Genomic DNA, 14,723 nt, shown 5'->3' with positions numbered 1-14,723 from the left:
TTCTCTCTCTCTCTCGCTCGTTCTCTCTCTCTCTCTCTCCCTCGTTCTCTCGCTCACTCCTCTCGGCCATTCATGCCATTGTAAGGCAAAGAGAAAGAGCACACAAGTAAGTGTAAAGACAAAGGAAGGGCGAGCGAGTGGAAGAGGAGGAGGAGGAAGAGGAGACGGAAGCGGAGGATAGAGGGGGGTAGACAGACGAGTGCAGACATGGACTGTGGGAAGAAGGAGTGTTCGTGGAGCAGCTGGAAAGGCCAGGGTACTGCTGCTGTCTCTGTGTGTGTGAGAGAGAGAGAGAGAGAGAGAGCATGGGACATTGTTAAGGCTATAGAGACGTGTGTGTGTGTGTGTGTGTGTGTGAGCATACTGCATGTTAATGTGTGTGTGTGTGTGTGTGTGTGCGCGCGTGTTACAGTGAATGTAGCCTGTACTACGCCTTGGTTTGTATTGGAAATGGCTGCAGACATACAGACAAAGGACTCGGGAGGGTAGGTGGGTGGATGGATGGGTGGGTAAGGGGGTTGGGTGGTGGTGCTGATGGGGTTGGTTGCTTCCATCCTGCTGTTTTCCTTCTCGTTGCCCGGGCAGGTTGCCATGGCGGCAGGCTTTTTTTCATGCTGTTTTTGTGCAAAGGAAAGCGCGCAAGAGCAGCCGGTCGCCGTGGCAACCAGGTCACACCCATCTCGATTACATCATGCACCTCCACAGGCAGCGCTGATACCGGAGTGTGGTTTGGGGGGGTGGTGGGGTGGTGGTGGTATTGTTTAGCAAATGCAAATCTAACGCAGTAGGAAAGGCAGAGCTGCACCCCACCCGCCGCCAGCCATCCACCCTGTTGAGAACTACTGTCCACTGCATTCCCAATTATTATGCAAGCTGGAGTTAAGGGTCAAATGGATGGATGCTAGTGTGTCTCAGGCCTCTCTGGATCACTGAAAGCTATTAAAGAAGGACGTCCCACGTAATTCAGCAGGCCACAGGTTTCCAGCACGATGGGAAAGGAAAAGGATCTCGCTGCTGCCGAAAAGCATCAAGTAGTGCAGCGCTCCGATCTCGAGATCTGAGGCCGATTCAGTGCACAGACGGGTTCGAGCAGGTAAAGGCATAATGAGGAAGGTTTGCGCCGGACAATTTCATGAAATCCCACAAACCTCGAGGTGTAGGATTCGCCCCTAACCAGCGCTCACAAGCAGAGGCGGTCGCAGTGGGCCCAGACGTGCAGGAACTACATCAGTCTTGATTGCTGATGAGTGCCGTGCCACCCTGAATGGAGTAGTGGACGGTCCAGATGGATGGAGTAGTGGATGGCCCAGATGGACGGCCACCATGTCCTAACAATGCTGTACTCAGGGGGGCGATAGAGAGAGACTCAAACTGGGCCGTCTGACAGTCGGCTGGAAAAATAAAGCATGCATGGCTGTTGCTGTAGCGCCCCTTGTGGCAATGCTCAGAATGCAGCTGCGCCCACATTACAAAATTCAGCGTGAGAACTTTTCTGATGAAGATAAAGCCGAACTTTCTGGACGCAGTGAGTGAAGGTCTGCTTGGAGAAAAAAAGGTGCAGAACTTTCTAAAAAGAAAACCTCTCCAACTGTTAAAACACAGGCTTGTGCTGCAGCCAGTGGCTCAGACAACATTTCGCAGACTGATTCCTTTGAGATTCTGGACCATGTTGACATGATTGCGTCGTGGAGCTCTGAAATTCCTGCAGATTTTTCAGAAGCACCTTCACCTAGAACCAAACTGTGACGTTCTAGACGATGACCAGGTCAGAACATCTTCCTCCTCCTAAACATCAGGCAGGTCTTGTGGGGTGATCTCTCCTGGTATGCAGTGGACGGTACCCCGGGCAACCCTGGGCCATGGGACGTCTGAGGTTAACTGACGCTCATGGAGGCCTCACCTCACAACCTAAGGGTGTTCCAGGTACCTCAGGGCCCCTTCCGAAGGCGTGTGGAGTCCATACTTCGCCATTACTAGGCTGATCGGTGTATGTGGGGCAAAGATGCGTGGTTGGTCTAAGAGAGGCTGAGTTTAGCAGCAGAATTGAGACCCTCCCTTTTCACCGCACCAACAGACGGCCACTGAACTTCCCTGGCGAACCGGACATTCCATGCGGTCCTAAGTAATGCAGTGCCTAAGTGATGCAGTAATGACGCTGAAATACACAGAATTAAAGACGTCACTGTGTTTCGCCGTCTGTTTCCTGCACCACAGTAATCTGGGTTTAGGGTGGGCTGGAACTTCCTGTTCTTTCTGGTTCCATTTCCTGTTCTGCCATGGAATCACAAGATTCCCATGAGCCTCAGAGTCAACAGCAGCTACAGCGAGCCGGTCAGGCTGGAACGTGGTCAGCCGTACAGTTGCTGGCCGAATCCAGCTCAGACCACAAGCTTCTGCTGGCAGCTGGTCTCAGGTGGTCTAAGCTGGTCTTTGATGGTCGAGGCGGCTGAAAAGCTGCAGTCTGTATTTCTACTGAATCAGGGGGCTTTTCTGGACAGAAGTACTGGGACACCTATTTCTCCTGCTTCTGTTGGAGTAACTGTCTCTAAAATTTAGTGAAAGTCTTCTTCTCTGGACAGAAAAGGAGCATTGCTGTGAGGATTTGATTACATTCAGCTACAAGAGCATTAGTGAGGGCAGGATGTTGAAAGATGATGATCAGCACCCCACCTCATCATCCCCACCTCATCCCAAAAGTACTGGATGGAGCTCCTCCACCATCATTCCAGAGAACACAGCTCCTCCACTGCTCCACAGCTCCTCAATGCTGGGGGGCTTTATACCCCTCTAGCCCACGCCTGGCATTAGGCAGCATGGAGCCAATAGGGTCATGATGTTGATCTGCTCCAGAGAGTCCTATTCTATTGGCAGTACTTAGAAAGGGTGTCCACAAACATTTGGGCATGTAGTGTATGTACTGTTTCCATGGCAAAGATGACCTTTCACTATGGTGGAGCGCAGAGTTGGCATGGCTTCTATGCTGGGATGTATGACTATATTTACACTTCCAACACTGAGACATACACACACACACACACACACACACACACACACACACACAATCACTGTACCCCCCCCCATTCCATGCTATTTTAAATATGGCCCAAAGCCCTGTTCATGTGAGTCAGAGTGTGTGTGTGTGTGGGGGGGGTTCATCAGCTTAGAAGTATGTGTAGATGTGTGTATGAAAGTGTGTGTGTGCAAATATAAAAGAGGGGAATTGGAGCACCGTATCTATGGCAACCATCACCACCTTTCTCATTCTGCCCTTATATTCCTCTTTGAAACACACACACACACATACACACACACACACACACACGTCGTTTATATTCCTGCAGCTGCATGTATACATACACACACACACACACACACATATAATGGTAGCATTTACGCCATCTACACACACATACACACACACACACACACACACACACACACACACACACCTAACCAAACAGACTCTGGCATGAAGCAAAAGGGAGTGTGAAAGCATGGGCATCTTCCATTTTACTGTGTGTGTGTGTGTGTGTGTGTGTGTGTGTAGTATCAGTCTTGTAATCAATACCTAATACTGATTTCAGAAGCTGTGGTGTGCAGAGACGAGCTGTGTGTGTGTGCATTTGCACATCTGTGTCAGCAATGAGTGCAGCTTAAAGTAGCTGAATGCGCTCATCAGAAGGGGTGTCCACAAACATTTGGACATGTAGTGCATATAGCTCTAAGCCTCAGTCTGGGTCCTGTATTCAGTGGGTGTGTTACTACACAGCTGGGGGCATTACAGGCCTGTGTGTGTGTGTGTGTGTGTGTGTGTGTGTGTGTGTGTGTGTGTGTGTGTGTGTGTGGAGCTAGCCAATGCTAGTGGGAGATATCAGTGTGCTAGTGTTCACTCCCCTCCCTCCCTCCTTCCTCTCTCTCTCTCGCTCCCTCCCTATCTCACCCTTCCTTTTGTGCACTCGCTCGCCCGTCGCCTCTGTCTCTTTTCTCTCTCTCTCTCTGCGGTCATGGCAGGCACAGGTCAGTGTTTCTCTTTCTCCGGTTAGCCTAGCGTGCCCACGATAGCTTTAAAGTGCGTGTGCTCGCTATTGTGTGTATGTGTGTGTGTGAGATTGCATGCAGTGTTTGGTGGTAGTGTGTGTGTATGTGTGTGTGTGTGTGTTCTGGATTAGCACGAGTTTAACCCCCAAATCTGGACTTGCGGCCTCTAAAGCCCAATCGGACTATCAGGAAAGCTTTATATTTGACATCTGACCTGTGTGTGTGTGTGTGTGTGTGTGTGTGTGTGGGCTGAGGATGGTCCAGCTTTCTGGAGATTCTCCTGTACAGTACCGGTGCAGTACAATTGTGTGTGTGTGTGTCTTAACGGACGATGGTCATGTACAAACAACAGCTGCTGTCGGGTTAAGCCACGTTAAGGCTATTTAGAGGAGGTGGACACTGGAGGTGTTGAAGGTCTGCTGCTCTTTAGCGGAGGAGCATCAGGAGGAACGCATGGACTGGACGTGACTGGACGTCCACTTTGAGAGCCTTCTGATTAAAGGTTGGAACGCATGGATTTGGGAGTAGTCTCGTAAACTAGCCTAGTTTGTTGTGAACAGCTTAAGAAGTGGTAAAAATGGGCTTGTTAACGTAAACCACACACCTGCGATGCCTGCGACACCTGCGTCCAGGTGACCCAACTCCGATTGGTTGTTCTGCGCGGCCACGGCTTCGCTCCGAGCAGAAGATCTGAAATGGCCGATATTTCTGCCCTCCTCTCAGCTCAGCTGGGTTAAATTTAGCACTGCAGGACTAAAGGGAGAATTACTCAGGAGACTAAAGCGCACACACACACACACACACACACACACACACACACACACACACACACACACACACACACACATTTCCCTTTCCCAGTTCTAGTGGTGCTGCAGGTGTAGAACCCCTGGTAGAAACCATCACCACTGCAGAAGGATCTCAGTTTCCGTAGCGACTGGCCGAGAGATTCTGCCGAGATGGTTCTCATGGCAACACGGATTCCTTCGTGTAGATGAAGTGTGTATGAAGACCAAAGCACAGTACAAGTGTGTGTGTGTGTGTGTGTGTGTGTGTGTGTTGGTCTCCACCCACACCCAGGGGCGCCCACTGCTCAGAACCTTCTGGTCATCTACAGCATTTCAATTCCAACACATTTAAAGCGACAGTTCAGTGGAGATTCGGTATGGAGTACCGACCGGGCCCAGTACTGGGCACATGTCCAGGGGTCCCAGCCACTATGGGGGCCCTCCACCAGCGTACATTAACAACCAGCTGACCAGAGAGTACTGGCTGTACTGGGCTGACTGATGGGTCTGGAGAGGGGTGTCCGGTTAGTGTTCTGATACTGGCTGTACTGGGCTGACTGATGGGTCTGGAGAGGGGTGTCCGGTTAGTGTTCTGATACTGGCTGTACTGGGCTGACTGATGGGTCTGGAGAGGGGTGTCCGGTTAGTGTTCTGATACTGGCTGTACTGGGCTGACTGATGGGTCTGGAGAGGGGTGTCCGGTTAGTGTTCTGATCCAGGATGTAATTCCGTTTCCTATTATAGTACCCTACGTAGTGACCTGGATTTTCACATGTAGGGATGGTGAATAGAGCTCAGCCATGTTTACATATGCAATTCAGACAGCCAATCAGCAGCCTGCATGGTTCTGTGAACCGCATAAGCAACTCCATTAGAGGTCCTGAGCAACTGGTCAGCTGTGAGAGTCTACAGAGCTGTATTTTAGCAGCGAGGGAACGTCCCTGACCTTTTCAGCTGCTGTCTCGGGCAGCACGCGCTAAGCCTGGCTTTAGTCTCAGTCTAGCACACATCCTCAAAGAGCTCGGCTACGGCTGAGGCCCAATCAGCCAGTTCACTGAACTGAACTAAGGCTAAAGCTCTTCAGGGTGCACTGTATGAACACTAGCTTATAGCTGAAGACCGTCACTCCATATATTTGATGGGGGAATTTAACAGAGTATGCAGCTCCACTGCTCCATAGCCTATTCTAGGGGGCTTTATAAACCGCTAGCCCACCTTTAGCATCGAGCAAGGTGACCTTGATGCGTTTCTGTGGAGACAGTCTCCGGTATTAGCAACGGGTGCTCCCTGGAGGAGCTCATTTCACTCATTAGAAGGACTGTCTGGATACTTTTGGACAGGATGTCCCTTCTTACCTCAAATGTTATCAGTTAGCCAAGACATTGATAGGTGTACACTGGAGATACGAGGTGCTAGCTCTGGAGATGTTCAGCAATCTCTTATAGACTTATCTGATGACCGATACTGACCAACAGGCCACCAGCTAGCCTCCCTACGCCACTCAAGGAGCTAGGTATCCAGCGTCGCTACTTGAGAGATGATGATTCATCGCTTTGACCTAAAGAAACGTGTCCCTTATTAGCGTCACTCTCGAGCCGGTCACTTTCAGGCCTTATCTGAGAACCTCTGATAAAGTGGCTGTTTTTGCTAGCGCCCTAGCCTACCCCCAGCCCGGCTCTCAACCTGCCGTACAGGTGCTGCTAACGTTAGCACAGCTGCAGGAGCATGTGTGAGACACAGCCAGGTGCTGACCGATTGCCACACATATGGAGGTGACCGCTGAACGCTAGAAACATCTGAACGTCGAAATCATTAGCCGCAGAGCAGCTAAACCTACAGTAATCACTTAACCTGCTCACGCAGCTGCTGCCGGTTTATTAAGCGAACATTCCCGGCCTAAAATAAGAGCATGTTAACAAGAGCTGGACCAGCTGGACAGAACGAGAGAGCGAGAGAACGAGAGAGAGAGAGAGACGGGTACAAGGTTATCAATAGCTAGCCCATGAAATCTAAGCAGGCGTGATGTTTTCATGCACACCTGAGATGATTCAGTCATCTGAGGGATTCACAACATGCTGATTTCATTCAAAACTAACAAGATCATTAGCAAATAAGCTAAAAACATTTAGCTGAGTATGCTAACAAAGGCTGGATGTTAGATGCTTGCTCTTCATCAGTAAAGATCAGGGTCCAAATGGCCAAAAGAAATATTGCCCAGCATCAGCATTTCCTTCTTCCTTCGTCTTCTTACCAACACTGAGCACTAACCCACGAACACGACAGCATTAGCTTCTGTTAGCTTCATGACTAGCCCAGGCTGTTCCTGACGTCTGCTGCACTTTTGCTTTGTCTAAAATGTTCATTACCGTCATTTTAGCTTTTTTTGGAGCATTTCTCATCAGCTGACATGCTGGCTGTTCTTTTAAACGCCTCAATGCTAGCATGTCTCCTCATGAAGCTCTTTCTTTCTCCACCATGTTTTGGAGTTTTCAGGCTTCCATTTCTGACTGAAACTCTTAGCGGTTAGCGGTTCGCTGTGGAACCTTCAGCTAGCATTGCTCATTAGCGGTCATTCTCGCCATTCTTTTTAACGTTTTAGCGTTTTCCTGAAAGTCGCTTACTGCTGCCAAACATTTCTGAGTGAAATTGTCATGTTTGCGTTTCTTTCTGGAACCTTTTGCTAGCATTTATTAGTAGCCATCATGCTAGATATTCTTTATAGCGACTTGCTACTGTGTTTTGTTCTGTAGCTTTCTCGCTACTATGTTTGCGCTAATGTTTCGGACTGAAACTCGTGTGTTAGCATTTGCGTTTGGGATCTTACATACTGGCTATTCAACTTCCTACTAACATGTCTTACTGAAACCGTGTCTTCACTGTCTTTTTTGGCTAATGTATGCTTCCTGGAACTGCCATGTTAGCATTTGGTTTTTGTGGAGTACAGGCTGGTCATACTGGTAGACTAGCTCGTTTATGTTGGTCATACTGATAGACTAGCGTGTTCGGATTGGTCATACTGGTAGACTAGCTCGTTCAGGTTGGTCATACTGATAGACTAGTGTGTTCGGATTGGTCATACTGGTAGACTAGCTCGTTCGGGTTGGTCATACTGATAGACTAGTGTGTTCGGATTGGTCATACTGGTAGACTAGCTCGTTCGGGTTGGTCATACTGATAGACTAGTGTGTTCGGATTGGTCATACTGGTAGACTAGCTCGTTCGGGTTGGTCATACTGATAGACTAGTGTGTTCGGATTGGTCATACTGGTAGACTAGCTCGTTCGGGTTGGTCATACTGATAGACTAGTGTGTTCGGATTGGTCATACTGGTAGACTAGCTCGTTCGGGTTGGTCATACTGATAGACTAGCGTGTTCGGATTGGTCATACTGATAGACTAGCGTGTTCGGATTGGTCATACTGATAGACTAGCTCGTTTATGTTGGTCATACTGATAGACTAGTGTGTTCGGATTGGTCATACTGGTAGACTAGCGTGTTCGGATTGGTCATACTGATAGACTAGCTCGTTCGGGTTGGTCATACTGATAGACTAGTGTGTTCGGATTGGTCATACTGATAGACTAGCTCGTTCGGGTTGGTCATACTGGTAGACTAGTGTGTTCGGATTGGTCATACTGGTAGACTAGCTCGTTCGGGTTGGTCATACTGATAGACTAGTGTGTTCGGATTGGTCATACTGGTAGACTAGCTCGTTCGGGTTGGTCATACTGATAGACTAGTGTGTTCGGATTGGTCATACTGGTAGACTAGCTCGTTTGGGTTGGTCATACTGGTAGACTAGCGTGTTCGGATTGGTCATACTGGTAGACTAGCTTGTTTATGTTGGTCTTACTGGTAGACTAGCGTGTTCGGATTGGTCATACTGGTAGACTAGCTTGTTTATGTTGGTCATACTGGTAGATTAGCTCGTTCGGGTTGGTAGAGACATGCTCCATGCTGGTAAAAGCTAAGCTGCTCAACTACTTACGGGGACCCTACTTTCTCCATCCAGTGACTGCATTCGTACCTGTGTGTGTTTCTGGACAGTGGTGGACCTGCTGCACTGGCGGGACGTGAGGCAGTCCGGCCTGCTCTTCGGCAGCGTGCTGCTGCTGCTGTTCTCGCTAACGCAGTTCAGCGTGGTCAGCGTGGTGGCCTACCTCGCCCTGGCCACGCTCTCGGCCACCATCAGCTTCAGAGTCTACAAGTCCGTGCTGCAGGCCGTGCAGAAGACTGACGAGGGACACCCTTTCAAGTGAGCATTACTGTGGCTGTTTGGGCGCCTAGATGAAATTAATTAATACACAATTATTAATTATAGATTAAAAGTACAAGCATTGTGTTTAGATTCCTAAATAGAAAATGAGTGCAAATGAATAGGAACATCTGAGGAAGTTCGGTTTACAGGGTTCACACATTTACGGGTCAACTCATGGTCTCTCTCTCCCTGTGTGTCTCGGACGTGTTCAGGGCGTACCTGGAGGTGGAGATCGCTCTGTCTCCAGAGCAGATCAGTAAGTATGTGGAGAAGGTGCAGCTGTACGTGAACTACACTCTGAAAGAGCTGCGCAGGCTCTTCCTCGTCCAGGACCTGGTCGACTCCATAAAGGTGAGACTCTCCGACTTCAGACTGATCACCTTTACTGACCTTTTTAATGGAAACAGCTGAACATGAAGTTACTGAGCTACACAGGCTGCGTTCACACAGGCCCAAATCGGATTTACTTCCCAAATCAGATTTTTGGTTTGTTCAGTCACATCGTCTTCTCTGTTCACACTGCCATGCAACTACAATCTGGCTCACATATGAAGAAATTATCATTTTAATTCAGATTTGAGCTATGTCTAGAAATCTGGATTTAGATCTAGCTCACTTTTAGAAATCTGGATTTAGATCTAGCTCACTTTTAGAAATCTGGATCTGGCTCACTTTCAGAAATCTGGATTCAGATCTAGTTTACTTTTAGAAATCTGGATTCAGATATGGCTCACTTTTAGAAATCTAGATTTAGATCTAGATGACTTTTAGAAATCTGGATTCAGATCTGGTTCACTTTTAGTGTTTGGATTTGGAAAGGATATCCTTTCTGCAGAAAGACAGGTGTGCACAATAACGTTGCATCCGTTTCACATCATAATAAACATCTCGTCTACTTAGACTCCTTTCAGTGAAGTCACAAATAATTCATCAATAAATCCAGCATGAGCATCACTGGTGATCGCTGCAGCTTCTAGCGATTAAGGAAAGTGACTGACGGCTAAAGGCAGTTGTGTGTGTGTGTGTGTGTGTGTGTGTGTGTGTGTGTGTGTTCAGTTTGCAGTGTTGATGTGGCTGCTGACCTACGTAGGAGCTCTCTTTAACGGCCTGACTCTGCTCATCCTGGGTAAGAACACACAGCACTGCCCTGTGGGCCGGTAAACAGGTCAGACTCTGCAGTATTTTAATGCAGTTATTCAAAGAACCAGTCAAATGTTTGGACACACCTGACTGCACTGACTGTTTTCCTACATTCCCATCACTACACAGACATAAGCTCACGTTCAGTTTTAAAGGCAGAAATATGAAGCTGTGGAGAATCTGAACTAATGCAGTTTTCTTTAGGGACTACTTTCAGTAGCTGCACTACACCCTGCAGCATGTATCCCTCCACCATTTTAATGATCTGATTTTAAAAGCAGGTTCTAGAGCCGAACTCTTCTCAGAACTCTGGTAGAACAGTGTCTCAGGCATCAGGCAGCGTCTTCATCACCATTAGGTGAAGAACTTTCTGTGAGGAGCTTTTATTAGAGCTTCAGGGCCTGCTTCCCTTCACCTCCACTGTAGAACTCCAGCTCTGACTGGGGGAGCTTATCTAGAACCTCCACTGTAGAACTCCAGCTCTGACTGGGGGAGCTTATCTAGAACCTCCACTGTAGAACTCCAGCTCGGACTGGGGGAGGTTATCTAGAACCGTTTCACACCAAACCCCACTCTGGCTGACTCTGTTCACATCTTAACTGTTTAATTAGGCACAAAATTACTAAATTAATTTTCTTTAACTATTGGGCACACCTGAACTTTTGAGTGGTATTACTGAAAACCCACCAGCTGCTCAGAGATATCAGCCACACAAGTCAGCACTTCACTACAGCCAAAGGAATGATTAACCAACACACACACACACACACACACAGTCACAATGGTCTCGGGCAGGCCGTCACGACCTCACACTCTTTCTGATGAAATGGAAAACACTCATAATACAATATCTCTCTCTCTCTCTCTCTCTCTCTCTCTCTCTCTCGCTCTCGCTCTCCAGCTGTGGTGTCCATGTTCTCCATGCCCGTGGTCTATGAGAAATATCAGGTAGGAGCTCAGTAAACTCATTAATATCTGCAATATCAGAGTTTATAATACAGCATAGCCTCACTCGGCTCTCTGGATATACTGCAAATATATGCACTGTATACCCATTCAGCCTACAGCAGTGTGGCCCCACCCATTCAGCCTACAGCAGTGTGGCCCCACCCATTCAGCCTACAGCAGTGTGGCCCCACCCATTCAGCCTACAGCAGTGTGGCCCCACCCATTCAGCCTACAGCAGTGTGGCCCCACCCATTCAGCCTACAGCAGCATAACCCCACCCATTCAGCCTACAGCAGTGTGGCCCCACCCATTCAGCCTACAGCAGTGTGGCCCCACCCATTCAGCCTACAGCAGTATAACCCCACCCATTCAGCCTACAGCAGTGTGGCCCCACCCATTCAGCCTACAGCAGTATAACCCCACCCATTCAGCCTACAGCAGTTTAACCCCACCCATTCAGCCTATAGCAGTCTAGCCCCACCTATCCAGCCTACAGCAGTATAACCCCATTCATTCAGCCTACAGCAGTTTAACCCCACCCATTCAGCCTACAGCAGTGTGGCCCCACCCATTCAGCCTACAGCAGTGTGGCCCCACCCATTCAGCCTACAGCAGTATAACCCCACCCATTCAGCCTACAGCAGTGTGGCCCCACCCATTCAGCCTACAGCAGTATAACCCCACCCATTCAGCCTACAGCAGTTTAACCCCACCTATTCAGCCTACAGCAGTGTGGCCCCACCCATTCAGCCTACAGCAGTTTAACCCCACCCATTCAGCCTACAGCAGTGTGGCCCCACCCATTCAGCCTACAGCAGTTTAACCCCACCTATTCAGCCTACAGCAGTATAACCCCACCCATTCAGCCTACAGCAGTGTGGCCCCACCCATTCAGCCTACAGCAGTATAACCCCACCCATTCAGCCTACAGCAGTGTGGCCCCACCCATTCAGCCTACAGCAGTATAACCCCACTCATTCAGCCTACAGCAGTTTAACCCCACCTATTCAGCCTACAGCAGTCTAGCCCCACCTATTCAGCCTACAGCAGCCCTGTCCATCCAGCCTACAACAGTACAAGTCCATAAAAAGGCACAGAAACAGTCATTTTTATTCTAATGAATAAAGAAAAGTTAGAATATGACTACAAAAATGAATTACGGCTGTTTTAGGCTCATAAACCCTCTCTCTCTCTCTCTTGCCCTCTCTCTCCTCAGACGCAGATAGACCAGTATGTGGGGCTGGTGAGAACCCAGGTGAACTCCATAATGGGAAAGTAAGTCATGCATAACATTTTACAAGACAAATCTGAATTTTTCTGAAATATTTGTGAAACCAGAAATAATTTTAAAAAATCCAATGAACTCAAAAGTGTTAACCAGCTTTTAGCAGTGTGTGGTTAAGGGCCTGACCGATATGAAAATGGGACTAAACACGAGAAGCGGAAAACTCTGTACTGGTTAAGTGTGTGTGTACTGGTGTAAACGCTCCTCCAGAGGAGTGAGGGTGGTGTACTACTCTAACTACACACAGTAGAGTAGATCAGGGTGTAGAATCCATCAGCAGAGATGGCCAATCATCTTTAAGTACCAATCGAGAACAGGGTGGGATGCTACATTACCTTTTCCAGGCTAAATTGGTAAACCATCCTCCTGCAGGGCTTCTGTAATAATCTGCATCATACTTTCTAAAATCAACCACATTTAAGTGGCGCTCTGCTGAGTTCTGATACTCTCTGTACTGGGCTGAGTATCTGGTATCTAGTTAGTGGTGTTGAGTCTCTACTCTGCCGCCTCTGCTCTGAGTTACTTTCACACATTCTTTAAATGCGAGTTCCAGTCAGATACAGATGTAAAAAGTGTGTTTAATGAGGTTCTGCAGCTGTGCACAAGCCATGTAGTGCCACCTAGCGGTGGAACAAGGAAATGCAGGTGTGCTGTGACTGAGGACTCTACAGCAAAGCTGCTGTAGTCCTGATCGGCCAATTCGATTACAATTGGACAATCGAAATTACATATTTTTGCTGAAAATGAGTCGATACGAATTTGGGATCAGTTCGCGGATCGGACTTGTTGACAATTTTGTGTTGATAAATCACCTTTATTTTATTTTATACTTTATAATTACTGATCAGGTAAATGCTGGAACGTCGGCAAGAGGCTTTCACAACAAAAGGGTTAATCTGCAGTTTGTTTTTATTAAATTTATTAAGTATCGGCAGCTCAATATCGGTTACTGTTGTTGAATAACTGACTCTAATTCGGTTTCGCGTGTTCTGTGCTTTCAGGATACGGGAGAAGGTTCCCGGGGCCAAGCGGAAGGACGAATAAGCTCCTCCTATCCACCACCAGTGAAAACACAACACTACAAGCCAGTACAAGTAAAACCAATCCCAGCACTGACGGACCCCCAGCGTATACATACACACATACATATACATATATATATATGAGGGCCAAAAGTACCACCTGCGTTAAATATATACATAACAGAGCTCACCTTCAGCTAAAATAGTGGCACATGTGAAAACCCCACTGTTGCAAAACCACTGTAACCCCCTCAGCACTAGTAGCTACAGCGGCTAACACGCTAACTCACTATACCCGGTCACAATTACTTAGGGAACGGGGGGTTTTGGGGTGGGGGGAGTGTTTAAAGCTATAGATAGCGCTCAGAGTCATGACCTGCTTTTCTCTTTCTGATTAAAATGCATGAAGTCCAGTCTTGAGTAAAGTAAATATTTGCTACAACTCTTTTCTTTCTGCTCTTCTTTTTGCAGCGACTGTAAAAATTAATAAAAAAAAAAAACAAATAAAAAACAAAACAAAAACTAAAAAAAAAAAACAAAACACCACCACGTGGCATACAGAATAAAGCATCATGCCTGTCCAGTCATCTGAACTAACTGCTTAAACTCACCACGTCACTGTTAGAGTGTTGACTCTTGGTGTGTGTTTGTGTGTATATATATACACGTACACTTATTTACATATATTAATATATAAGTCAGATTGTGGATGATTTTTTCCTCTCTTTGTTTTCTCCTCCGTGTTTTTAAGCACAAGAATAATTTGAAGGCGTGTTCACTAAATGTCGTAAGTGTAATTTTTGCTTTTGTAAAACTCTAGGGAGGTCGGCTCAGCGCAGGCCGACGCAGGCGCTTTAGGTTTAGCTCCGAGGCGGAGGACGAGCCGGCAGGCTGCAACCTGTCTAACTTTGTACCATGTTCAGTGTAGTTCTTTCAAAGTCAATGGGACTCTTTAACTATTTGCACTTCTGTATTTAATTGACGAATGAGAAAAATAAATAAATGTTCCGTCATGTAAAATGTGTGCTGTGCTTGTTTATTATTATTACCACCATCAATGAATTTGGAGCTAAACGTCACATGACGTGACGTACTACATACGCTCACACACACAGAGAGAGAAAGGACAGGATGCTCATGGACGGCATCACAAGGGGAATCAAACTGGCGACAGAGCCAGCACTTAGACAGGGGCAGTAAGCACACACCCACCCAGAGCAGTGGGCAGCCAACTCCAGTGCCC

The 14,723-nt window shown here is 47.6% G+C and overlaps 1 protein-coding gene across 4 annotated transcripts in view; it reads left to right on the top strand.

The window, feature by feature from the left end:
• Positions 1 to 14,500, top strand: part of rtn1a (reticulon 1a) — a 30,357-nt gene extending 15,857 nt beyond the window's left edge. Inside the window, exons 1-7 of one of the 4 annotated variants that reach the window (XM_072677265.1) lie at positions 8 to 256; positions 8,875 to 9,082; positions 9,298 to 9,436; positions 10,142 to 10,211; positions 11,127 to 11,173; positions 12,390 to 12,448; positions 13,460 to 14,500. In XM_072677265.1, coding sequence (XP_072533366.1) covers positions 208 to 256; positions 8,875 to 9,082; positions 9,298 to 9,436; positions 10,142 to 10,211; positions 11,127 to 11,173; positions 12,390 to 12,448; positions 13,460 to 13,502 — 615 coding nt within the window. In that variant the 5' untranslated portion in view covers positions 8 to 207 and the 3' untranslated portion in view covers positions 13,503 to 14,500. Of the gene's footprint in view, positions 1 to 7; positions 257 to 3,912; positions 4,018 to 8,874; positions 9,083 to 9,297; positions 9,437 to 10,141; positions 10,212 to 11,126; positions 11,174 to 12,389; positions 12,449 to 13,459 lie in introns of those variants that run through there. The other 3 variants (XM_072677267.1, XM_072677266.1, XM_072677264.1) reach the window with 3 other exon arrangements.
• Positions 14,501 to 14,723: the final 223 nt, after the last annotated feature.

The sequence above is a fragment of the Salminus brasiliensis genome, chromosome 4 (genome assembly GCF_030463535.1).
Source record: "Salminus brasiliensis chromosome 4, fSalBra1.hap2, whole genome shotgun sequence".
Lineage (NCBI taxonomy): Eukaryota > Metazoa > Chordata > Actinopteri > Characiformes > Bryconidae > Salminus > Salminus brasiliensis.
The sequence above is the reverse complement of the archived record's forward strand: the minus strand, read 5'-3'. Positions and strand labels throughout refer to the sequence as shown.